This window comes from Myotis yumanensis, unplaced genomic scaffold (genome assembly GCF_028538775.1).
Source record: "Myotis yumanensis isolate MYYU_CA2020_CCGP unplaced genomic scaffold, mMyoYum1.0.hap1 SCAF_2, whole genome shotgun sequence".
Classification (NCBI taxonomy): domain Eukaryota; kingdom Metazoa; phylum Chordata; class Mammalia; order Chiroptera; family Vespertilionidae; genus Myotis; species Myotis yumanensis.
In genome coordinates, this window is record NW_027223753.1 from 85,499,078 (window position 1) to 85,525,121 (window position 26,044).

At 41.6% G+C, this 26,044-nt stretch overlaps 2 protein-coding genes across 2 annotated transcripts in view; one reads left to right on the plus strand and one right to left on the minus strand.

Annotated features, from left to right (window-relative positions):
* SYCP2L (synaptonemal complex protein 2 like) overlaps positions 1-11,458 on the minus strand; it is a 78,110-nt gene extending 66,652 nt beyond the window's left edge. Inside the window, exons 1-6 of the mRNA XM_070403729.1 lie at positions 11,450-11,458; positions 10,144-10,212; positions 8,079-8,216; positions 7,639-7,758; positions 5,889-5,993; positions 5,467-5,491 (exon numbers count right to left, since the gene is read on the minus strand). Coding sequence (XP_070259830.1) covers positions 5,467-5,491; positions 5,889-5,993; positions 7,639-7,758; positions 8,079-8,216; positions 10,144-10,212; positions 11,450-11,458 — 466 coding nt within the window. The remainder of the gene's footprint in view (positions 1-5,466; positions 5,492-5,888; positions 5,994-7,638; positions 7,759-8,078; positions 8,217-10,143; positions 10,213-11,449) is intronic.
* Positions 11,459-15,601: 4,143 nt separating this feature from the next.
* Positions 15,602-24,024, plus strand: GCM2 (glial cells missing transcription factor 2). Its single transcript, XM_070403440.1, has 5 exons — positions 15,602-15,691; positions 20,687-20,939; positions 21,072-21,184; positions 21,814-21,939; positions 23,086-24,024. The coding sequence occupies exons 1-5, from the start codon at positions 15,602-15,604 to the stop codon at positions 24,022-24,024; spliced, it is 1,521 nt and encodes a 506-aa protein (XP_070259541.1).
* Positions 24,025-26,044: the final 2,020 nt, after the last annotated feature.

The following is a 26,044-nucleotide window of genomic DNA, read 5'->3' on the forward strand; positions in this document are numbered from 1 at the left end:
CCACGCCGCCTGGGCTAAAACTTAACAATTTTAAAGGTCTTATGTTAACAGAAGCGGGAATTCTTTTTTAAGTAAAGTGTTGACCTTCATTAAGTAACAGAATCACAGAAACGGCAACAACTATTTATATGTCGGTACATAGCTTGTAAATGTTATATGGTAATACTTGATGCTTGTTAAACAACTAGAGGCCCGGTGCGTGGGGTCCCTCAGTGGGAATCAGGCCTAAACCGGCTCTCCAACATCCCCCAAGGGGTCCCGGATTGCAAGAGCGTGCAGGCCAGGCCGAGGGACCCCTAGTATGCATATGAGATCTTTAGTTAACCTTTTCTCACCCTCCCCCCTTCCCTCTGAGATTCATCAGTCTGTTCCATGTTTCCATGCCTGTGCATTGAGCATCTGCCCCCTGGTAGTCAGTGCACATCATAGCTACCAGTCGGACGGTCAAACAGTCACTTACGCTTTTATATAGAGAGTTTATTTTTTATTTTATTTAAGCACATTCTGATAAGATATGAAATGACATCAGTAGTGTACATTGCAAAAATGTATGGTAAGATCACAGTATTATTTTGATAGGTTCAGATGTGCAATTTTGATATATGAATTATTCATCACATATCATATACTATTAAACTCCTATGTAACTCATGAAATTGTAGGAACCCAAACCAGAAAGCAGTACTTTAAAAGGTCCCTCTTCAGCTCTGGCTAGTGTGGCTCAGTTGTTTGGGCATTGTCCCATGCACCAAAAGGTTGCTGGTTCAATTCCCAGTTGTAGGTAATTGAAGTTTTGCTCTCACATCAATTTTCTCTCTCTCCCCCTCTCCCTTACTCTCTCTCTAAAAATCAATAGAAATGTTTGTGTGTTTTTTAAAGATCCCTCTCCAGTCCCAAAAGAGCCAGATTAATACTGCTAGATAATCTCTGGAAACCAGATATATGGCTAGGGACTGTGGCAACAACTTGCCTGTCGGCTTATAACTTGAGATGAAGATTCTAACAGAGCCCAGGTGGACAGCAGGGGACCTTAAAGATATTAATGCACCCTATTAGCAAATATCAGCTGTCATTAAATCTTTTCATTTAAAGGGTAATAAAGAAAAACTAACAAATATAATGTTAGGGTCGCCAAAGGAGGAACGCATGAGGCCAAAAGGGGTAAAGAATTTTGAATTTATTAGGTCATCTCGATACCAGATGGGCTGAGCCAGCACCCGGGGACCGGGAGTCAGAGGTTTTAAAGGACTCTAGGCGGGCTTTTTCTGGGCGGAGAATTATCTGGGCGGGTTCTGAGGGGAAAGATACTGGTCTTAGCAAGTGGAATGTGGTCTTAGCAACTGAAATGTGGTCTAAGCAAAAGGGAATGTCAGTTGTGAAGTGGCCTAAAGGTCAGTTCCCAGGGGAGTGGATGTTAATTCAATTATTTCATCAGACCTAACATACTGCCCACTGAAAAAGGAGAGAGGAGCACGGCAAGTCAAGAGGTAGCAGAAAAGTGACTTTTGAAAATATGCTTACTTCAGGAAACAAATTTTTTTTGAAGCATCTGAGTTATCATCTCAAACGAACACAGAATTCTATGAAATAAAAAATTAGATCTGCAAGAAAAGGCAACAGCCTAAGATGAACATAGAGAACACAGAAGTAAATGAGAAAGAAACATGTCATATGAAAATTGAAGTTATTCTAGATATTTCAATCTGAGGGAACTTAATACAGGAAATTAATTACAAAAACAATGAAAGAAGCTAAGAAGTCAAATTGGAAACAGTGAGGTGGCCCAGAAATTAACATCATTAACATAATTACTAGCCCCTTCCCAGCTGCACCCTCCCCCAAAGTCACCTAGAGGAAGTGGGAGGTATTACCAGATCCCAAGAATCAAGTAACAAGCAAAAGCTCTAGTGACATGAATGGGCCAGAGCCACAGAGACTATGCAGACACTCCTGGAGGTGGCACTTCTGCAGAAGGGAGGGGAGAAATGCCTTCTCTGCTCCTTCCTGCTGCTAATTTCTTTCCTTTGGCTAAACCTAGCAGGCAGCCAGTTGATAAGAAAACCTAGAAAAAATAGTTCTCTGTAATACAAAGTGTACTACAAAGGAGAGAGAGAGAGAGAGAGAAAGAGAGAGAAATGGATATAAAAGTAGAGGCAGATCACACCCACCACAGGAAGCAAAGATGTGATAGCAGAATTCAAGTCTGCACTGGAAGCAATGAGCAGAATTAGTTAAAGCAATGGCTTCCAAGAAAATATTAAGAACTGCTTTCAAAATACACGGGGGGAAATGACAAAAAAATGATGCATATGAAGATAAAAAAGATGTAATGGATGAATAACAGATAATCTTACAAAGAGACTAGAATGGAAGGAGTAACTGTAATGGACTTTTTGGTGCCTTCCCGTCATCCTTTCCCCTTCCTCTGTTATGCAGCAGTCTTTCTATGGGATGGGCGGATTTGCTTCAGGGGTGGATCCTGATTGGCTTAAGCTATGCTGGGATATCCCATTCATCTTTTCATAGTGATTGGTTCATTAAGGGGGCATCCCGTTAGAGTAAAGCTAGGGCTTTCTTTTGATGGTTGAAGAAAGAGAACGTTTCTTTCCCTGGACATGAACCTAGAAACACAAAGTGCTGGTTACTGGCCACCATCTAATAACCATCAAGGGAGACCAACTTGAAAGCAGACTCGAGACTCTGAGGAAGGTGGAATTGAAAGAACTGCAGTGAATGGCGCATAGCCACACCAAATTTCTCCTGAAACTCCTGTCTCTGGACTTTTTAGCTCCTGTGCCTGTAATTTATCTTTATCATTCAAGCCTACTTGAACTAGAAATTGTGACATATACCAAAAAACACTTTAACTCAGTGGTTTTCAACTAGAGATGATTTTTACCCCCACCTTCACCCAGGGAGGCACTTAGCAATTTTTGGAGATTTTTTTTTAGCTTGTTACAACTGGGGAAGTGGGAGGGGCTGCTATTGGCATCTAGTGGATAAAGGCTATGGAAGCTGCCAAACATGCTAGATGTACAGGACAGCAATCACCCCAAAACAAAGAATTATCTGGCCACAAATGGCAATACTGTCAGAGTTGAGAAACGCTGCTCTAACTGATAAAGTTATCAAAGAATAAAATGTCCCAAAAGGAACAAGTAAGATTTGATTCAACATAACTCAAGAACCAGCTAAAACAAACTTGTTGCGTGTGCAATGCTCTCAATATTTAATATTAGAAGTCAATGAGAATCTGCAAAGCAAGAGTGTATAAAAGCCACAAAGGCATTCTTAAACAATAAGAAGCTCTGACTAGCCCTAACCGGTTTGGCTCAATGGATGACTGTCGGCCTGCGGACTGAAGGGTCCCGGGTTTCATTCCAGTCAAGGGCATGTACCTACATCCCCAGTAGGAGGTCTTCAGGAAGCAGCTGATTGATGTTTCTCATCAATGTTTCTAACTCTCTATCTCTCCCTCTTCCTCTCTGTAAAATATCAATAAAATATATTTTTTTTAAAAAAAAAGAAGTTCTGACTATATCCAACCCACACACCCCAATAACACTCTTCCAAATATATTATAGCAGATGGAGATAACACAGAACAATGAGGACATCACAGTATAAACAGGTTAGTAGTGACCCTAAGTAATTACGGTAAATAGGACTGCAGCACAAGGCAAAGAGCAAATACTGTTTACAAAGATATGTCCATTATCCAAGCCTACAATCAAGATTAATCTAAATAAGTCCAGGTGAAAGATGTAGGAGGGATAAAAATTGAATTCCTTACTATATAGTAGAAAGAAAAAATACGGTGCTACAATTTTGATGTTGATAATTAGATTAAGAGTAATTAGATTAAGAGTATAATAAAACTCGAACATAAGCTATTCAAATCACTAGAGAGAAGCAAATTGTGAAAGAAAATATAACCCATATAGCAAAGCACAAAACAAAGAAATTATAAAATGGAACAATCCAGTGAGATAACCTAAGTCTTGGAACAAAATGGAAAGAATAATTCTATCAATGGCAGGAGGATATGGGAATGTCAGTGAAAACATCTTTGTACTTCAAAGAAAGAGATTAGTTCCCAATTCTGTAGAGCTTGGACATAACAATACCCCTGGCAAAATGACTGTCAGAGTTCACATGTGAAAATCTGACACTTGCAGATTTTCACATGTGGCCAGAATGGGCTCCAAGCACAAACTGTCATTGCTATGGGTTTACATGTTTTCCCCCAAAATTAATAGGTTGAAGCTCTAACCTGAATGTGATGGCATTTGAAATGGGCTCCTTAGAAAAGGTAATTAGAACTAGATGCGGTCATGAGGGTGAGGTCCTCATGATGAAAGTAGTGCCTTTATAAGACAAGACACCGGAGAGTTGACTTGCTCTCTGCCATGTGAGGACACAGCAAGAAGGTGGCCATCTGCACGCCAGGAATAGAGTTCTCACCAGAACCCAACATCCTGGTACCCTGATCTCAAACTTCCAGCTTCCAGAACTGTGAGAAAATAAATTTCTGTTGTGTAAGCCAATAAGTCTACAGTATTTTGTGATGGCAGCCAGGGATTATTAAAACAGTTAGTACATCTAGAGCAGTGTACTAACTAGATCTCTCCATATGTATTTTTTTCCAAATACGCAGTGATATCCACTGCTGTAATCAAAGACAAATTTATTTTTTAATGTTACAAAATTCAAAGTAGTTTTACTGTTGTGTATTTCATTAATCAATTTTAGAGACAGTAACTATCACTTATGAAGTTTATAAAAAATTGGCTTGAAAGTATTTGGATCCACTGACTAGAATAGGAGGACCTTTTTTTTTGTTTTAATCAAGTAAACACCATATACCTAATCTTCTAGCATTGAATTTCCTCTCTTATGAGATACCATCATTGTAGAATATCAATTTAATAACAGCTTTTCAAAAGAAAAATAAGAAGTTAGACAATAAGAAGAGAACATATCCATTTTAAGATGGCCTCAATTTCTGAAATGTTCAAATATTTTAAGTGTGTTTGAATCCATAGTATCATAATTCAAGATATCCAATTACCTTTGAGTAAATGGAACAGAATTATCAGTATAACTTCCAAATATTCTAAAAATTTGCCTTTTACACTCTTGAAAGACAGAGAAGGTATCTGAATCAGCTCCAAGTCAAATCAGTAAGAGCTAAACTTTGCTGGTTCCTCGTGAGGAAAGTGCCTCTCCAATCTGAATAGAGCAGGTAGCCAATGGGATAGGAGCAGCTAACTTAAGGTAGTCCTCAGGCTGAGGCATACTTTACAACAAAACTCACTTCAACATTATATATGATGGTCAATAAATGCAAATATAACAGTTAAACCCACTTTACTTTTATATATCATTTAGATAAATATTCTCCCTGTAACAGAATATTCTATTAATAAAAAGTAAACAGGCAATTAGTGGTAAATAATTCACTTACCTTTACTACTCCTCCTGGAAATAATCTAATAAAACGAGAAAAAGTAAAGCTTGTACTTAAAAAAAAAAACATTATAAACTATAATGTTAATACATTAATGCTCACATTTCTCTAACAGGCAGAATTGACTTTAAATACAGTAGAAAAAAATTTAGAGAAATCCTATTTGATCTTCACTTTATTAAAAACAGCATATCACTCTCAATCAGGTGAATAATATACTAGTATGTATGAAAATAAAACACCTCATCTTTTTATAACATTGATTATATTAATCTTGCTTCTGTTTAACATAATATTCTAATAGTAACATTTTTAGTAAAACCCACATCTTAGAAAAATGTAAGTTTTAGAAATAACTCAAAGATTCCTGCAAATTACCAATGTTATCTATTCAGCAAAGCATCCACCCCCTTCCTTACCAGCACTGTGTCAAAGAAGTCTTCTGTGACATTAGTCAGGGATGTGTCTGAAGCGAGATCTTCCATGGTCAGAAACTCTACTGTTCTTTCAAACCAGGTAGCCATGTACATGAGAAGAAGAAACACAGATGGAACTCCCATGACTGCATAACTACTCCCTATTTGATAAAATTTCGTAAGATAATTCTTTCACTAGAGCAAATAATTTTAAAGACCTTTTCCCATTCCATCGGTTCCATTGGGCCTGGCTCTGAGGCCTCCATTTAGAACACTCCAGGATGGTATCACACTACTACAGAGTTGCAGTAAGTTCTCAGATACCAGCAAGAAATGGTTAGACTCGGCCAGCAGCAATGCCAGAGAGGCACATGAAGGGACTAGTGAGGAAGGGTGAAGAGGTAAATGAGCTCCCAGCACAGGAGGAGCTCCTGTCCTCTGGGAAGCTGTAGAAGACAAGCTATCCAAAGAGCTGCAGAATTTGGAACGTGCTCCAGAAGTACGCATAGTACAGTACATATGCCTACATCTGGCTACATTTCTTTTGCCTTTCTTTTCTAGCTGCTTGGAGATTTTTCTTTTCTACAGGCATATATATCTAAATTCATATTACATTGCTAAGATTGGTATGATTTAAAATAAACTTCTATAAACCCTCCTACCACATATTTATTCAATTAAGCAAAGGCCATTTTCACTCTTACGGAAAAAAAAGAGAAAGGGAAAACCCTGCGCGCATAGTTAGAAGTTATCAGTTGAACACAAAGTCGGTGACATGAGTTCTTATAGGAGTGGGGCTTGGAAGCTGTCCAATTTGGAGCCAAGAACACAAGGCACACCCGCTGAAGACCATGAACAGATCAATCAGCTCTCACCGTTGGCTGCACAGTAGGGGAACCCTGGGAGCTCTGAAACACCGAAGGGCTGGGACCCATCACAGACCCAGCAAACCCGAATCTCATCATGAAAAGGGAACTCTGCTTTGCTTCTAGATGCCATTATAAGGCGCCCTTAATGTTACCTTCTAGTTAATTAAAAAGCAGAATTTCATAATTGGGATGACCTAAAATAAGCAAAAAAATGTTTTTGCCATTTTTTCCCCCTGCTTTAACTGGGATTTTTAGAAAGTTGGAAAAGTGGACTATGGCAAGGGGAAGTATTTGATAACTTATCTAGGTCCAATCTTGTTACTAACGTCTATTAAAATACTTTTAGAGCCTTTGATGGGGAAGAAGTGTGGAATAGTCTACTCCTCTCATCCTATATTCCTAAGTCAAATTCACTAAAATAATAAAAACATATGATCACTGCATTGGTTTGTCAAGGGGGGGGGAGTGGTGTCTGACTCCTTGCTGTAGGCTTCCAAAGTGCCCTGTCCAGCACCTCCATCAGGAAACACATGTTGAACTCAAGTTTTGATTGGATATCTATAATAATCTATAATAATAAAAGCATAATATGCTAATTAGACCAGATGTCCTTCCGGACAACCTTCTGGATGAAGCTGGGGCTGCGAGTGAAGCCGAGGTCCTGGGTGCTAGAGGTAAGCCAGTGCCGGCAGCTGGGGGAAGGAAGGCCTACTCTTGTATGAATTTCGTGCATCGGACCTCTAGTGGGCAATAAACTTTGTTACCAATTTGTTTTCATATTTGATTTTAAAAGAACAGAAAATACCAAACTTCATGAGAAAACTGAATCCACTCTAGTTCTTTAAGTTACCCAAAGCCATACAAAATTAAAACAGGACACTTATCTTTGGGATCAGTCCCTGCTGAACTAGCAAAGGCTCATCTTCTTTGAGACCATCAATGAAGAACTGCTGAATACATTTCAGCAACAGTGAAACATACTGAAATTCATTTTTATCCAGTTCCTAGGTATGAGACCACACTAAGTTAGAAGTCTTACAGTGAAAGTTAAGAGGGTAGATTCTAAGTGTTCTCATCACAAGGAAAAATATATATTTTTTAAATTTTCTTTTATTTTGTATTATATGAGATGACAGATGATAACTAAACTTACTGTGGCAATCATTTCACATCCATATATAAGTCAAATCACTATACCATATCCCTTAAACTTATACAGTGCTGTATGTTAGTTACATTTAAATAAAACTGGAGGGAAAGCCTGACAAAGTATCATTACACACTGGTATTCTGGTCAGATAACAAAACAAAACAACTTACTTGCCTTATTTATAGATTTGTCAAGATGGTATAATTCAAGATGATTATATTTTTGAGGAATGTGGCTCCCTCTCTGTTGAAAATATTCTTTTATTTTCTGAAATCCTTTACCATGGAATGCATCAATAATAAGTGACTGAAGCTGGAAAGTTGATAGTTTGCAAATTACTTTTTCCCCAAAAACATTAATTTTGTAGTAACATTTGTAACTACTATTCTCAACAATAATTCAGTGTGGAAATAATAAAAGGTAACGATAAAACAGAGAGTTATATCTTGAGCAGTAAATAGTCATGTAGCTAGTGAGCAAGTTCATTGGCTTAAGACAGTACAGGCCCATCTCGGAGATATTGCAGGCTCAGTTCCAGACCACCCCAATAAAGCAAGTATCACAACAAACCCAGTCGTAACCTTTCTCCTGGTAGAAGGTTTTCCCTTCAGTTTGGGGGCGGGGGGGGGGGCAACACCTGTGAAGTGCAATAAAGCAAAGCACAATAAAATGAGGTATGCCTGCAGTTTCCAAATGTGGTTCCTGGACCACCAGTAGCATGGGCATCACCTGAGACTTATTAGGAATCAGAAACGCTGTGGGTGGTGTTCAGGTGATTATCATTATGCTAAAGTTTGAGAACCACTGACTTAAGAGAAATTGCACTTGTGTTACAGATATCTGAGGGTGAAGAGTGTTAATTATCACTAATGTTAGAAATTCTAAAACACTAAAAAATTCAAGCCTAATATCACCCAAGAAACATGAATGATCATAAAAGGAAGAAAATTACTCCACTAATAATGACAGATAATGAAAGCTGACAAATATGTAAATTGCCAGGATAAAACTGATTTTTTCTGAACATTTGCCAAGACATACTTCTAAGTATACACTTGAATAATACAACTCCTTAATTATCTGTGCTACAGATATATGATATTTTTATTTTTGAAAGTCCAATCCAATCCTACAGACTAAATTATAACATGTAATGTTATTTTAATAAGGAGATATTTTACCATATACTGACCAAAATTCCACTTATCCTCCGTATAGATTTAAATGGGGGGGGCCGCATTTGAAATTAAATATTCAAACATCATTTTCTTTATTAAGTTACCACATAGTGAACCTTTTTGTGCCAAGTGAGTTAAGTGTTCTGCAGATGTTCTCATTTAGTCCTCTCCGCCACTCTGAGAGGTTCGATTCCTTATCTGGGGATAATAATAGCAAGGCTGGGGAAGGTTAAGGACTTGCACAAGATCACCCAGATGAGATTCACACTCAGGTTCTTTGATTCAGAACCTCAGCCTTCCACCTGCTTAACACTCTGCCTGGCTTCTCTGCACTCGGAAATAACCCAAACCCTTTGCCTTGCTCTGCAGGGCTCTGCCTGGTTTGTTCTCTATCAGCTTCCTCTGTTTGCCCTCCTAGGCGTTGAGTCCTCAAATGAGTCAAACTCTTCCTTGCCTCAGGGCCTCTGCACTGGCTACTGGGGGCCTGGAACTCTTCTCCCCACAACTTTCCACCCTCCTGGCTCCTTGTCATCCCTCAAACCTCAGCTTCAGTATCCCATTTTCAGGTCTGTCTTCCAGAACCTTATCTAAAATAAGCCAAGTACCTCCCTCCACCCTTAGTCTCCATCACATATCCTGTTCCTTTTCCCCCTACTACCTTCCTTTGGTACCTGTTTCTTTGGCTCTCTGCATGGCTGTAAGCTCCATGGGGACACACTATGTTTGCTTTGTTCCATACTGCCTACCTACATCTAGAATAGTGCCTGGCACAAGATGGCTTGACTACCTTAGACTTATCACAAGACCCTATGACAACTGGTTGTCAGAGATTAGGGAAGGAGAAGCAGCAAAAGGTGATTTCTCTGTCTTTGGCATGAGCAACTGGAGGAACAATTGTGCTGAAAGCCCAGGGAACAGAGAACTAGGAAGACCACACACACATACATACACACACACACACACACACACACACACACACCACACCTCCCCCCACCTCCCCACCCCACCCCCGCGCGCACACACACACACACACACTCACACAAAATTAACTTGATCTTTACATAGAAAGCATCCTGGGCCATTCCACTCCCATCATCTTCCTTAATAGACTGCAAAGGGCCTTCCTTTTCCTGTGAACAATAAAAATGGTTTGTTTTTTATTTTTAAAAATTCAGTTCAAGTTTTTAAAATAAAACAAAAGAAATAAAGGTTCATATTATTTTATTGAACAAAAATTTTTGTTTGCTCATGCCCCTGATTTTAAGTCTACGTAAGATATTATTTAAAAAAAACAACTAGCCAACCTCTTTAGCACTATGAGAAATTCAACTATCACAAGAAGCAAAGCAAACATCATTGTAATAAACACACACAAGAAAGGTAAATTTAAACTCTATAGTGAGGACTATAAAATAAGAAGAAAGGCTGCCAAGAATTTGTAAAATAAGGTTTTAAAAGATGCATTTCAACAACTGCAGCAGGAATTTACAAAACGCATTGTTACACATTTTTTTCAAAAAGTGGTCCCTGGGTCTGCCCTCATGGTTTTAACAGCACACTGTACGTCGTACTATGATAACTAACAGCATCGCTTCTCATCTGCTCTCTCCTTCCTAATTTAATTAATTCAATGTAAAAGTATAACACAAAAAGAAATCTTTTTAAAAATCTCTTCTTCTAAAGTTTTTTAAAAATCTACCTTGGGCGGACAACCCTACTTTTCTATGTACTTGCCCATATCCTTAAACGTCAGTATATTTTACAATGTTGTCATTATTTATAAATATTAAAAAATAGGGAGAATTTTAAAAACCAAACCTAAGCTTTTTTTTTCTCACCAGCCGTGCATTCCGTTCAATAAATGCTGAAAACTATTGGCTCTGGTAGTGCCAATCCACCCCCCTACCCGGGTTGCGTTTTCGGGATCATCACTTCCCCGCGGCTGGCTAAAGTCCCAGCGCTCGGAACCACACACCCGGGCGCTGGATTAACATCACTGCGCTGCGTACGCAGCAAGGGGGGGAACGGGCTAGGCAAACAGCCGAAGCAACTTGAAAAGAAACATCTCCTTGCCTTCCAAGCATTGATTATCCACTTTCCCTTCCCCCAGCGCTCTCTTAGCAAGGGACCAGAGGTTTCTTTTCGCACTGCAAGCTGCCAATAAACTCCACGCAAATCTAAAGCGGTGGAAGCGCCCAAAGGTTCCCCGAAAGGCTCCTCCCGCGGCGGCTGGGGCTCGGTGTCCCGCGTGCATGGGCGTGCACGCGAGGCTCTGCTCTGCGCCGCACCGCGCGCCCTGGCGCCCCTCTTGAACCGCTGAGAGGAGGCCGAGGCTAAAAGGCGCCAGGGTTCCCCGGTGTTACTCACCGCCTGCATCCCGAGGCTCCCCGTCCGCTCCTCGCTCAAGTTCACGCGATTCTGCCTCCTGAGACCCGCGCGCTGGGAGGCTGCCGGGAGAGCCCGGATAGACCACGGCTCTGGGATTCCAGTCTTGGCCAGGAAGGCTAATTGCTGAACCCGCCCCTGAAGCCAGTGTTAGAGATGCAAGGGACGCTTGCAAGGAACTAGCGGGCGCACGCACGCGCGCGCGCACACGCTTTAAGTGATTACTCAAAGAATATGAACAACGTCATTTAAACATTCTATATTTGCAAAATTCTACACCGATAGGGTGCCCCTTTGCCTCAGCGAGCAGTTTCCTCTCCATTTTTAACAGCTTTTCAGCTGTTTTGGGTCCATTAATATTGATATAAATTAAGGTTGAACTTTCACCATAGGAACCAAATTTGAGTATATATCTCATATCACAAAAAAAGGTTATTTAAAAAAAATACCTCGGTGTATTCAGTCAAAATAAAACAAAACCAAAAAAGCAAGCAAATATTTTCATCCAGTTTGTTTTCTGCCGACTTCCTTTAGCCGGACAAGTGTGTGTACTAATGGCCAGGTTTAGGCCAGTAAGTGGCCTGGTATGTGAACACGGTGGCAAAAATAAATTGGACTGGTGTTTTCTTTAATAAAAAAAAAAAGACCCCTCAATTCTAAACATTCTTTAGATGTAAATCAACTTGAATTATAACTAGATGTTAAGGGTATTTCGTGTTATGACATTTGCGGAAGGTATTTGTTTATATCCAAGCAAAACATACTATAACCGGAATCAGCTGTCAGCCCAGGACTGTGCCTCCCACCTCCAGTTCATTTGAAATGATTCTTATTTCAAAGCTCATTATATCCCTTTCCGGGGAAAGATGGTGTAAATACACTTACGTTAATTTATCAATTTTAATCTCAACCTAGCAAATTCAAAGCCTTCTTCCTTGCTTCTGAATTAATGGGCTTTTAAAATATCAAAATAGTAATTAAGGAAGAGCCAGCTTTGAAAATAAAGTGTTCTGAATCAGGGCAAACACTAACTGCAGGAAAGAATTGAAGAAGAATAAACAATAATCAAAATACAGTTTAAATATATTTTACTTTAGGAAATAAAACAATATAGTAATATAATAACAATATAACTGTTATAACATAATATAATAAAATTGTTAGTATTAGACTTTAAAACTTCATAATCCATTATCTTCAGACTTTTCAGGAAAAATACGCCTTTCCAAGCCATAAGGTTGTTAATGCATTCAGTCTTTCGGGAGAAATGAAAGATAACAAAATAGAGAACACATCGACTTCTTTATTTTGTTATATCATCACTTTGATTCATTTTACTAACATATTCTACCCAGACACATTTTTAGGGTGAATTGGAATATGTGTATTTTAATTCTGTAAATAAAATTCTGTAAATGGAATACGGCGGAGACTCTGACATTTATGTGGATACCAGAATCCATTTAGAAAATAAGTACATGAGTAATTGATTTGCTTTAACATTAAAACTTGTATTTATGGTTTTTGAAAGATATGGGCTCTAGGAACATCCCAAAATTAGAGAGACAATAAATATTCTAACAATGTTTACAGGAAGACCAGAAATTAATTCCTGTGCATTCTCAGAGGTGATTGTAAATATTTTTGAAGTTATATTAGAAACATTTTAAAGTATACATTAGTTAAACTATCAAATTAACGAAATAACGATTTGTAAAAAAAAAATAAAGTGTCCATTGTTTTAACCTCTGAAAGACAAAGCAACGTAAAAAGCAACTGGATGACAGGATTGCAATGACTTTCGGCGGTCAGTGAATACGATGAGGATAAAACCAGGGGGTGAAGAGTGGACCCTCTCTACGTTTCCTCCCGGACCTTCCTGACGATTATCTGAGAGTGATTTTAATCGCAAACCCAGACCGACGCGACCTTTCAGGAGACAACTTTGGGGCAAGGGAGGCTGGGGGAATGAACAAGTCACTTCCTCCCGCGTGGATATTTCGCCTCTGATTGGGAGGAGTATCTGAACTGGAATCTAGAGAAAGATAAGTCGTAGAACTGCCCAAAGATGGCATTTCCAGTCACGGGAGTTCTCCGCTGATCAACTACCAATTGGATTGATTTTGCTAACACGCCTGACTGTGCCCTTGACTGGAGAGGTGAGAGGATCGGGAGTGTAGATGGTTGTTCAGGTGATGGGTTTAAGGTTCATCAAAGGGAAAGACTAATCCTGCAAGAGGCGCTGGCATGGGCGCCCTACCAGCCGGGTCCCACGCGGCATTAGCCTGTGCGTCTGGCGTTCGCTCAGAGAGACCAAGGTCTAGGGGCGCCAGCTCCCTCATGTAGGCTCTAGAGCATTGGTTCTCAACCTGTGGGTCGCGACCCCTTTGGGGGTCGAACGACCCTTTCACAGGGGTCGCCTAAGACCATCGGAAAACACATATATAATTACATATTGTTTGTGTGATTAATCACTATGCTTTAATTATGTTCAATTTGTAATAATGAAAATACATCCTGCATATCAGATATTTACATTACAATTCATAACAGTAGCAAAATTACAGTTATGAAGTAGCAACGAAAATAATTTTATGGTTGGGGGTCCCTGTTTAATACAGTTGAAGAACTGTATTAAAGGGTCGCAGCATTAGGAAGGTTGAGAACCACTGCTCTAGAGGAATGTAGGTTCGGAACATCCTCCTCTAACAGTGACCCCCCCTTCAGGGTGGCTCTTCTCTGGCTAGGGCTGGAAACCATCCGGCAAAACAAAATAAATTCCAGAAACCCATCTTCTCTCTCCGCCCAGCATGGGTAATGAGCGACTTAAGTCATTTCAATCCTTTTCTCTTCTTGGGTGCTACCGGGTTCCTCCGGGAGCCCACAGCGTCCTATGCCCCCTCGCCCAGCTGTTGGACTCTCCAGAAAAGCCTCCCCAGATGGACTGGGGGTAAATACATTTTGCCGTGGTATTTCCACAACAATATCAATAAAGATGATTTTTAAGTGATTCTTTATTTTTGAAAGTATTACATATGCTCCCCTTCCCCCCCCCCCCCCGCCCCATTGACTTCCTCCAGCCCGCCCCCACCCCCCCGGGCCATCAGCACCCCATTGTCTGAGTCCATGGACTATGCATATATGCATACAAGGTAATAAAGATGATTGTTTAATAGGGTTATGTCAGGTGGATGGCGACTGAGAACTCACCGGAGCCCCAATCCCTCCTGTAAGCAGATAGGGAAACTGGCTCAGACAGAGAGAGCTGCGGGTTCTGCCGGAGATCCGGCACCTGAGGGGCGCAGAGCTCCCCACTCTCTCTCCACCTGCCCCTAGCTGGTCTTCCCCACTTCCTCCAGGTTCACTTTCCAGGACTCTCTTCCCACTGGGCAGGGTCCCCCCGCAGCCCCGGGGTGGGTGCACCCAAGCCCACGAGCACACAGGGACCTTTGGCACTCCCTTGGACATCTGCTTCGGCGCCCCCTCCCGCTCCCCCCCCCCCCCCCGCCCTCCCACACACAAAAGAGCACACAGTCCACAGTCCAGGACATGTATAACAGCAGCTACAGCAAAAGCCCAGGGAAAAGGCCCAAAGAAGGCCGACCGATCCTGCGGCATGGGTACAGTTACTCAGCCTGCGGCGCGCAGCGACCTATGGTTCCCCAGCGGCAGGAGAATTGAGTAGCGGCTCGAAAGCCACTGTCTCCAAAGCTTCCGGAAACCCCAGGGGCCGGGCGGGGTTAGAAAGAAAGAAAGACAAAAAAAAAAAATCAATATAAATGAGGCATTCCAACCTCCACACCTCCACCCTCGCCCCTCAACATCTTGGCTTCAGTTTCCTGTCACCTAAGGGCTCAGGTCAAACTCCCCCTCCTGTTCCTATTCTGTCCGGGAGCGGGTGACCGGCCCTGCTGGTGCGGGACCTGAGAGTTGGAGAAAGAGAGAGTAAAGGCGGAGCTGCCTGTCGCCTTCAGGACCGAGGCCTTCCCACTCCCTCGCTCCCAATCTCCACTTTTCTTTCTTTCTTTCTTTCTTTTTTTTTTTGAGGGGGAAAATCACCTGGCGCGTCTCTAGATTTGTTTTCCTCTTCTATCTTTCAGGATCCTTGCGGGACTTGGCCGGCAAGGTGGGCAGATGCCAACGGAAGCCGGGCAGAAGGCGGACTGTGTGCGCTCCTACGGGATGAAGCTCAGTTGGGACATCAACGACCCGCAGATGCCTCAGGTATGTGACACAGCGTGAGCGCACAGGTAGTGCTGTCCATCCAAAGAAGGAGGGTGGCATTCAAGTCCTTGTGGAGGGCGGCTACAGTGTTTCACAGGTTCAAGCCTCTGGACTAATGCAGTGGTTCTCAACCTTGGCTGCACATTAGAATCACCTGGGAATCTTTTTAAAATCCTGATTTCTGGGCCTCATCCTCCAGAAATTGTTTCTTTGTTATTAATGTTGTGGCCCCACTCCATAACAAAGAAACAGAATTTCCGGAGGATGAGGCCCAAAAATCAGGATTTTAAAAAGATTCCCAGGTGATTCTAATGCGAAGCCAAGGTTGAGAACCACTGGAGTAATGAGAGGGCACAGTCCACACTCACTGCCACGTGAGTGGCAGCTTGGAGAGCAGAGCCTTCCCAGCACAATTATAGCCAACAGCTGTAGTTGTAAGCTTGAACCTATGGTCCGAACACGTGGCCATGTGTCTGAGTAATGTGGGCTTGATAGAGTTCAGGTGCATGTAATTGAGTAGATTAGAACAGTGTAAACATCTTGACCACGTCCTTACTTTACCTCGTGGAATCTGGCTATAAAATAAAGACTTGGCTCTCGGGCGCTGTCGCTAGCTCTCCATCAGAGAGGACAGTGTCCCACCCAGACCCAGCTTTCCTTCTCTTGTCTGTCTTTTCTCAATCCTTCACCAACCCCTCTCAGGCTCACCGAACCTGGCTGAGCTGGCTGGGCACATAAGGCTCCCAAAGTGGGGCTGAGTATGCCTTGGCCCTGCTAGCTCGCCACAAGTCCTTGCAGAGACTGTGGACAGAGCATACACAAACACACATGCCAACAAACACATGAGAGTCTTCAAATGTAGATGGACTCTACAAAGGGCAGAGTTGGGTTTCTAGATGTATCTTTGCCTAGCTCTTTCTTATGGCCTGTCCAAGAACATTGAAAGCAGTGGAAACTGTCCATCAGGCTCCACCTTTCCAGTCCTCTTGGGGGCGGGGGTGGGATGCCTTGCTCCTCACTTTCCTTTAACCAAGGTAGAAATCAAGTGATTCTCTCCTTTTCCATTCTTTGAAATCCATGAGAAAGGTAGGGGAGAATCTCACAGCATTGCTTCACATGCACCAAACATGTGAGACAGGACTGTAATCCCTGTGAGGGGAATGGTGAATAAATAGCATGCCTTAGGCAATTTATTCAGATTCCCTGGGGTGCTGTCTGGATGAAGCATGGCTCCTAGGAAACCCCAGTCATGCTAACCAGGCCCTGGGTGCCCACAGGGGCCCTGGAATCCAGATTTTGGACATAACTTCTGGGTTTACTTTAATGACAAGAAAATCTCTGTCCTTTTAGGGTGGATTTGTTTTATTTTGTTTTAATGAAACAAAGTGGTTTGGAGCCAAGTCCAGGGAGTTTATGCTTTGTCATACTGGTTTGGGGCAAAAACTGAGGAGTGACTTTAAAGTCCCGGGTGGAGGTAGAGGGAGAGTGGGAGTGGCCTCCCAAGCATTTGCAAAAGTGGATTTCCCACACTGTTGTGGCATGGGGATGAGAGACTTGTTTTTTACTAAGCATCTAACATGTGCCATATAGTTGTTCAGATGGATAGCAATTCATTAGCAAAGTTGCGTAGCCTCTCAAAGAGATCAGCAATTTTTGGATGTGTTTTTTGTAGAAAGTTTGTTCTTGTTATTTGTTTTAAAGTCTGCCTACTCTACCGTCACACTGTATCATTTTTGTGAGAGTAGACCACAGGACAGTAAGGGCATCTCATTCTCGCTGACTTCAGTCCATATAAATTTTCATAGGAAAAAAGCTAATCTTGCATTTTAGAGCCACAGCCAAATAATGAAAATATGGATCCCCTCACAAGCATTTTCTAGACTTCCATAAATGTGAGTAATTTTTCCTTTGGAGACTGGCTCTTAAGCAAGGGAGTGTGTGTGACATCTCCAAGGGGACAGTTGCACTGGGCTATATAAAGAGAACTGGGACAATGTAGGCTTCTAGCCCTGTTTTGGCTAATTGAAGGAGCAAGAGCTAAAATGGCTATATGACCTTGAGGTAGTTATTGAATTTGCCTTAGTCTCAGGCTGCTCACATGTCATCACGGTGCAAAAGAGATAACAATCTTAAGCTCTCGGCCAGGTCGGCTGTGGTGTTCAGCGTGTGCATGTTTGTCTGTGTCTGAGTGCATGCACTCGCACGTGCCAACACATTAGAGCAAATGAAACCCAATCCTGGAGTCCTCCTTTCTTGTTTTGACTTAAAAATACCGTCTCTGTGGCTTCATTTTCAGTGTCACTACTTTAGTAGCTGGTGTGAGACATGGGAGTCTAGTCTGTATACAGGGCAGCACTAAAAAAATAGCCTGTTCTGGAAAACTTTCAATTTGTTATTAAGGTCCTTCACTTTAACAAGATATTAGCATTTAGTATGAACTTAGAGTTGATAGCACATCATTATATATTTCATTTGTCACTGACCTTAAGTCAATCTATTAATTTATTTCAATTATAATATTTCTAGAAAAGATAAGAATGCCTATTAGTAATAATAATGATTTCAACAATATTTCTGTGGCTTTGGAAACAATATTGCCCATTTAGTTATTACTGTTAGAATGTACAAAACTAACAATGTGCGCAAGTCTGAATCGTCCAACTGAGAATACTTTTGCTCTGCAAATATTGGATCTAATTCTCTGGGGTGGTGGGAGGGAGAGATGTTGCAAATGTCTTATTACTGTGGTAATACTCTTCTGAGCCTCTGTCATACCAATAAAGCCAGTGGGGTCTGGCAACTCAGACTTCTGTTTAAATCCCAGCTATGCCACTGTAGAAGGTTCTCTCTCTCACTTCCACATCCTTATCCAATACATAAGAGTAACCATGCACTTCATGCAACTTTGCTGTGAGGATTATAGATACTGCATTAATGTGGCTTTGTGGGCCATACTGTCTCTATCCTAAATACTCAATTCTGCATCGTAGTGTGAAAACAGCCATAGACAAATACATAGACTCATGGACATGGACATACCCAATACAACTTTACTTATGGATACTGAAATTTGATTTTCATATCATTTTCATGTATCAAATAATATAATTTTTAAAAAATTTCCCCCAACCATTAAAAAATATTAAAAACCATCCTTAGCGTGTAGACTGTGCTAAAACCTGTGGCAGGCTGGACTTGGCCCACAGTCCCTTGTCTCTTGACCTCTGTCTGTACCCGGTACCTTTAGGGCAGGGGTCAGTAAGTGCTCATTGAAGGGTAATTTTATATTAAACTGATATATAAGAAAGACATTGCGGTTTAATAATGCATAATATGATATAACATTATTGCAGCCATGTGGCTCTTTATTGAGAATGATGTTGGGGTCCAACCCCAACGGGTCCAGGGATCCCCAAAGGTGTGGACGGAGTCCGCGAAGAATGAATGACATGGAAACTGGTTTCAGTTCATCAGCATAGCGAGGTTCTCCCTCCAGGATCTCCAGTAAAGTTCTGGTTAGGAACTCCAACCAAGTTCTGGTCAGGATCTCCAACCAAGTTCTGGTGCCATGTTCTCTTGCTAGGTTCTCCAGCCAGGGTTTCCAAATTCTCCAGCCAGGTTCAGTTGCCAGGTTCTTTTGCCATGTTCTGTCTAGGTTCTTCAGCAAAGTTCTGTAGCCAGGTTCTGTCCAGGATCTTTTGCCATGTTCTCTCCCTAGGTTCTCTCTCTAGGTTCTGTATAGGATCTCCAGCCAAGTCCTATCTCTAGGTTCTGTGTAGGATCTCCAGCCAAGTCCTGTCTCTAGGTTCTGTCTCCTGTTGTCTTGTTACATCTGTATTTATACCAGTTGATTTTAATTCTATCAATTTCTATTCCAAAGGTTAGGGTGTTTCTTATCTCCATTCCAGGGAGTAAAGATTATGTAGCTTAAGCGTGATTGTTTGTAGTTAAAGTGATTAACTACCCGCCTGGCACTTAGTTAAGGGGTTTTATCTCCTCCCTAACTTCAGGGGAAAATCCCTACCTGGGGAAACAACCTTTCTCGGAGAGGTGACCTTGGTTAAAACACATAGCACTAAGGGGAGCAAACATATTAAGAACAGTATGCCATATATGCCAGGTCCCTTGAAACACATGCTGTGCAGGTGTTTCTTCTCTGCAGCGACTGTGTCAAGCAGCAAGGATGGACCGGCTCCCGGCAGAATGACATTCCCGGTTGCTCTGGGGAGAGGCCCAGTTCTTAGCAGGCTTCTTCCCAGTGCCAGGGTTTACCTTGATGGTCAGGCCCTTCATCACAACGTCCTTGAAAACTTGGAGAGCTAAACTGGGAGGAACATCGGAAGTTGTTCCTGCCTCTCTGATGTTGCTCTGAGTGTCACTGCTAATATGACTGACAGGTTTGGAATAGAGCCAGGAGTTTTAAAGAAAAAGTGCTGAATTGAAGCAAAGCTATTTACAGTCTTAATTGCAGGCCAGTAAGAGAGCATCCCAATCACTTTTTGCCCTGGTTCTTTAATACTTAATCTGGAAATGTTTCCAACATTTAAATATACAAGAAGTGGTATAACATGGTGATAAGGAGAAAAGGCTCTGGAGTCAAACTGCTAGGGCTCAAATCCTAGACCTAGAGCCAGGTCTTACTAGCTGGGTGACTTTGGGCAAGTCAGTTAACCTCTCTGGCCCCCAATTATTATTAGGCAACACTGGGAGAATAATATTATCTATTGCCTGTGTGTTATGAAGTGTAGACGAATTGGTACATGTACAGCATTGAGAAGATAAGCACAATATTAACATCAATTAGCCCATTGTCAGTAAGCTATTATAGACAGGATGAGTAGCATTGGTAATGACATTGTTTCTGAGTTTTACAACATTTCCGGATCTAAAAGGGACCAATTTTTATTCTGATATGCTTGGAGAAAATTAAAAGCACAATGTGTTGGGTTTGGTCTAGGTAGACTTGACCGCCCTTCCTTTTGTGCGCCTGTCCAGGAGCCAGCCCACTTCGACCACTTCTGCGAGTGGCCTGATGGCTTCGTGCGCTTCATCTACCGCAGCGATGAGAAGAAGGCGCAGCGTCACCTGAGCGGCTGGGCCATGCGCAACACCAACAACCACAACGGCCACATCCTCAAGAAGTCCTGCCTGGGCGTGGTGGTGTGTGCGCAGGCCTGCGCCCTGCCCGATGGCTCCCGCCTGCAGCTGAGGCCTGCCATCTGCGACAAGGCGCGGCTGAAGCAGCAGAGTGAGGCCCCGAGGCCTGGGGTGGGGGCGGCCTTGCAGTCCTGAGTTTCCTCCACCCAGTAATTTCCCTTTTGTTCCTTTGAAAGGGTCTGGAGTCGAGCTGTTATTAACATTCTCCCCTCTGGCTTTGCAGAGAAAGCATGCCCCAACTGTCATTCCGCTTTGGAATTGGTTCCCTGTCGAGGGCACAGCGGATACCCAGTAACCAACTTCTGGAGGCTTGATGGCAACGCCATATTTTTCCAGGTGGTTGGGGGGACACCACCGTTTCTAATGCATATTTTCATTGTACAGTAGAGACCAAACCACCTGCCATGTGCCTTAGGAACTCTGGACCAAACCAAATGCAGCTCCATGGCCAGAAGTAGGTGCTGGGGCTCCCAGGGCCTTTCAGGCTCCTTGAGTAATTAGTGTGCTCCTTCCTACTGTGTGCTCTGCAAGGGCAAGAGATAGTGAGCATGTTGCAGTTAGAGTTGATTTAATATGGTGAAAGGACTGTTGGTAATCTTTTAAAATGTCTATTCTTATTTTTTAAAATACATTTTTATTGATTTCAGAGAGGAAGGGAGAGGGAGAGAGAGAGAAACATCAATGATGGGAGAGAATCATTGACTGGTTGCCTCCTGCACGCCCCCTACTGGGGACTGATTCCACAACCCAGACATGTGCCCTGAACAGGAATCGAAACTGACCTGGTTCATAGGTTGACACTCAACCACTAAGCCACGCCAGCTGGCAGATGTCTATTATTGTTGCTGTTTTATTAGCTCAAGAACTTTTTTCCTGTCAGTTTGAAAAAAACAGACATCAACCTGGGATCTTGGGAAAGACATAATTTTTGCTAACATTGCCAGTTTCCTTCCCTATTAATGCAGGCCAAGGGGGTTCATGATCACCCAAGACCAGAGAGTAAATCAGAGACAGAAGCTAGAAGAAGTGCCATCAAGAGACAAATGGCCTGTTTTTATCAACCCCGGGAAAAGAGAATTCGAGAACTGGAGGTAATGGGGAGCTGACGTTACATTGTGGTCTGTGTTCATTTTCATCACAACGTATACTGATAATTATGTAAAATGTTAAGGTCAGACAATAATTTAAAAGGTTTGATTATCTGTGAAAATTGTGTATCTCCAACAAAATGTCATTGAATTAACATTTTGGATAGTGTTTCTAATTTCATCTCTTCTCTTTAAAAAAAAAAAAGTCAACTATCCACACAGTCAATAATACAGTGAGTATGCTGACTTGCTGATACAAGGGCAGTTATACGATGATACTAAAGAAAGATATATGTGCATACCAACAGTGAGTTCACATGCATCCTTGAGCGAGCCCTTTACATTATTTACATAGAACAGATAGCATTTGTTTGGCCAACTAGATCCAGTTTGGCTTTTCAACCAAAGCATGCCAAGCGGGCAGACTGTTAGTCTGAGGATAGGAGAAATAGGCATTGTTTGAGCTCTTTCTATGTGCTAGGCACATAAGGTCTAAAGTTTCACACATGAGACGTTCACAAAAGCCTGAAGAGGAGGCTACTATTATTCAGCCCTGTTTTTAAAATTAGGAATCTGAGACAGAGATTAAGTAACTTGTGCAATAATGAGGAACAGAGTCAGGATGTGAACCCTGATCTGTGCCAGGCTCTAGAATCTCCACTCTTACGGGGAGAACAGGACCATCTGCCACCCAGACCCACTCTTGCCTGGCTACTGTGGACCCCCATGCAGCCACGTGGTATTCACACCCAAGCAAGCTCCAGCTATGCAACCCTTGGACCAGAAGCCCAATTCATGTCCTGAGCTGTGTGGTGTTCACAACACAGAACCCACCAATTGGAAGTTTTTTTAAATATGTATATTTTTTATTGATTTTAGAGAGCAAGGGAGAAGGAGAGTGATAGAAACATCAATGATGAGAGAGAATCATCGATTGGCTGCCTCCTGCATGCCTCTTACTGGGGACTGAGCCCGCAACCCAGGCATGTGCCCTGATTGGGAATCAAACCATGACCTCCTGGTTCATAGGTCGATGCTCCACCACTGAGCGCACGGGCTGGGTGGAAGTTGATTTTTGGTTGGTTGATTGGCTACTATTACAGGTGAGAGTTGCATTTTATTTACAAATAAAAATGTATATCTTTTTAGGCAGGAGAGGATCAAGACAACAGTGGACAATTCAACAACATACCTCCCCTGGAAAATCCAGAAGAATTTGATATAATTGCTGACACTGGCTTTTCTATTCTAGGGCAGTCTTGCTTTTCCTTCCAAAACTCTGATGCTTATAAGGGTACCTGTGACTTAGCCACCTTTCAAGGAGACATAATGCCACCCTTTCAGAAATATCCAAACCCAAGAATCTATTTGCCTAGGTCTCCTTGCAGCTATGAATTGGCAGGTCCTGCTTATATAAATTCGAGCGCATATTCCACCCTGTATAAGGATTCCAGCAGCAACGCTAATGACACTGACTGGATCCACCTGAATGCACTACAGTATAACGTCAAGTCATACAGCAGCTTCCAGAGCAGCTGTGATTTCACCAGTAAACAACATGGCTGGAAACCAGCTCTTGGAAAACCTGGCCTTGGGGAGAGGACTGACCCTGGACAGTTCCAGGCCATGGCCACTCGCCCCTCTTATAACGCAGAGCTTCCCGGTAGGTACCTCACCACCCCCACACCAGGTGCTCCGGCCCTACAGACAGTGATCACTACCACCACCAAAGTGTCCTACCAGGCTTACCAGCCGCCAGCTCTGAAATACTGTGACAACGTGCGGGAAGCTAGGAGCCTTTTGGGCTGTAACTATGCTTCTGAGAACACCCCGATGCCCATCTATCCAGAAGCCTTGGACCTTCCAGCTACAGTCACCAGGGAAGCCTCTCCATCAATGTCACTTCCCTTGAAACTTCCAGGAGATTGCAGGGCCATCAGACCCACTGTGGCTTTTCCTCGGGAGTCAGCTCCTTCCAGGACGGACCGAGCAGAGACCTGGGATGTGTGTGCATCTGGACTGGGGTCTAGAATCAGTTATTCAGACAGAGTTAGTCCATTCTTGAGCTATGACAATGAGGACTTTTAAACAGCAAACCTGGTCACAACATAATATTGGTGTCCATGCCGGCAATGGAACATGAAATGGCCACTCTCTCATGTTGAGTTGGGAAATTTATGTAGCACAACATTTTTAAACCCACTATACTACACAGAATAAGGTCTGGAATGTGTCTTTGTTAAATGAACAAATGAGAAAACTGGAGACCATGAAGATGGAATACAAATTAAACCTGGTTCTCGTTCTAAGCCTTTTCCCATTAGACCAAGGGTCCTCAAACTACGGCCCGTGGGCCACATGCAAATACAAATATTGTATTTGTTCCCGTTTTATTTTTTTACTTCAAAATAAGATGTGCAGTGTGCATAGGAATTTGTTCATAGTTTTTTTTTAAACTATAGTCCGGCCCTCCAATGGTCTGAGGGACAGTGAACTGGCCCCCTGTTTAAAAAGTTTGAGGACCCCTGCATTAAACCGTATTGGAGCATCTTTATTTGGCACTTTGAGGTTGTCAAACAGCTTCAGGAGGAAATCTTTACAATCTTATCTCTGAAGTCATTTCTCAGGATTTTTATTTAGCATTTAAAACCTGTTAAAATAGTTTCAGGTAGTAATTTTGATCACTTTACCTCCAAATTCTTTGTCTACAGCTTTTAAAATATTTACACTATTTTAAAATATTTACACTATTGCAATGATAAAACGCAGTTATTTTAAAGATAATTTGTTTTCCTTTGTCAGCTGAATAGCTTTTATTAGCATTGACAAATGTCTTCATAACAGAGATAGCCTAATGATGATGTGTACTTAATGGATTATTACACTATTTATCTAATATACTAATTATTATTATACTAATTATAGTCTTTCTGATTAGGTTTTAAAATTAGAATTGAGATATTTTAGTCAAAAACAGCTTACCATTTCTTTGTTACTTCTCATAAATGTAATTGATAATGTTCAATTAAATGTAATAAAGAAGCTTTAGAGTAATGTAGCTGATGCTTAAGTTATTTCAAAACAAATAGAAAAAATATTGTTTATATTATGACCTGAGAAACAGTTGTTATAATAGATGAGAACATATTACCCTCTTTAACAGTGTTGCTTCACCTCCCTCATTTACATATTGGAACTAACCAATCCCTGTTAACCTAGCCTACAATACTTTATTTGCATGAAAGAATTACATTTTCTGGGTTCTACTTTTATAAACCCTGCCTTTGTTTGTTCTCACTGGAGCACAGTTTAGGTTGTTACCTGACTCTGTGTCTCTGGAGCTACAGCTCCTTTCACTCAAGTATTCTTTATTACAAACTAAATTTAATTTTGGTTTATACCCCTTTCATCCATTTTACCCACCACCACCCCCTACCTCTGACAACTACCAATCTGTTCTCTGTATACTAGTATATGAGCTCAATTCTACTGTTAGTTTTATTTTTTAAATTGCACATATAGGTGAAATCATATGGTATTAGTCTTTTCCTGTCTGAATTCTCTTAGCATAATGTCTCCAAGGCTCATCCATATTGTCACATGTAGCAAAATTTCATTCTTTTATATAGCTGAATAATATTCTATTAATATGATATAAATAGTTATATATACTTTATATATGTGTATATATGTGTGTATGTATATATGTGTATATGTGTGTGTGTGTGTATATAATGTGGCATAGATAGATAGATAGGCCACATTTTCTTTAAGCCATTCATCTGTTGGTGAATGCTTAGGTTATTTCCATATCTTGGCTATTGTAAATAATGCTATAATGAACATGGGGTGCATATATACTTTCAAATTAGTGTTTTCATTTTCTTTAAATAAATAGCCAGAAGTAGAATTGCTGTATCATGTAGTACTTCCATTTTAATTTTTTTTAAGAACCTGCCTACTGTTTCCATAGTGGTTTTACCAATTTTCATTCCCACCAATGCGCAAATGTTCTCTTTTCTCCACATCCTCACCCACATTTGTTATATTGCTTTTTTGTTGTTGTTAATTTGATAACCCAAGGATGTTTTTTTCCGTTGATTTTAGA

What these genes read in the sequence shown, in the direction of transcription:
- GCM2 (XM_070403440.1), top strand. Translation starts at nt 15,602, where the DNA reads ATGCCAACGGAAGCCGGGCAGAAGGCGGACTGTGTGCGCTCCTACGGG. An exon ending in GGCGCGGCTGAAGCAGCAGA is followed by an intron (nt 20,940 to 21,071) that starts GTGAGGCCCCGA and finishes CTGGCTTTGCAG; the next exon opens with AGAAAGCATGCCCCAACTGT. An exon ending in GCAACGCCATATTTTTCCAG is followed by an intron (nt 21,185 to 21,813) that starts GTGGTTGGGGGG and finishes CTATTAATGCAG; the next exon opens with GCCAAGGGGGTTCATGATCA.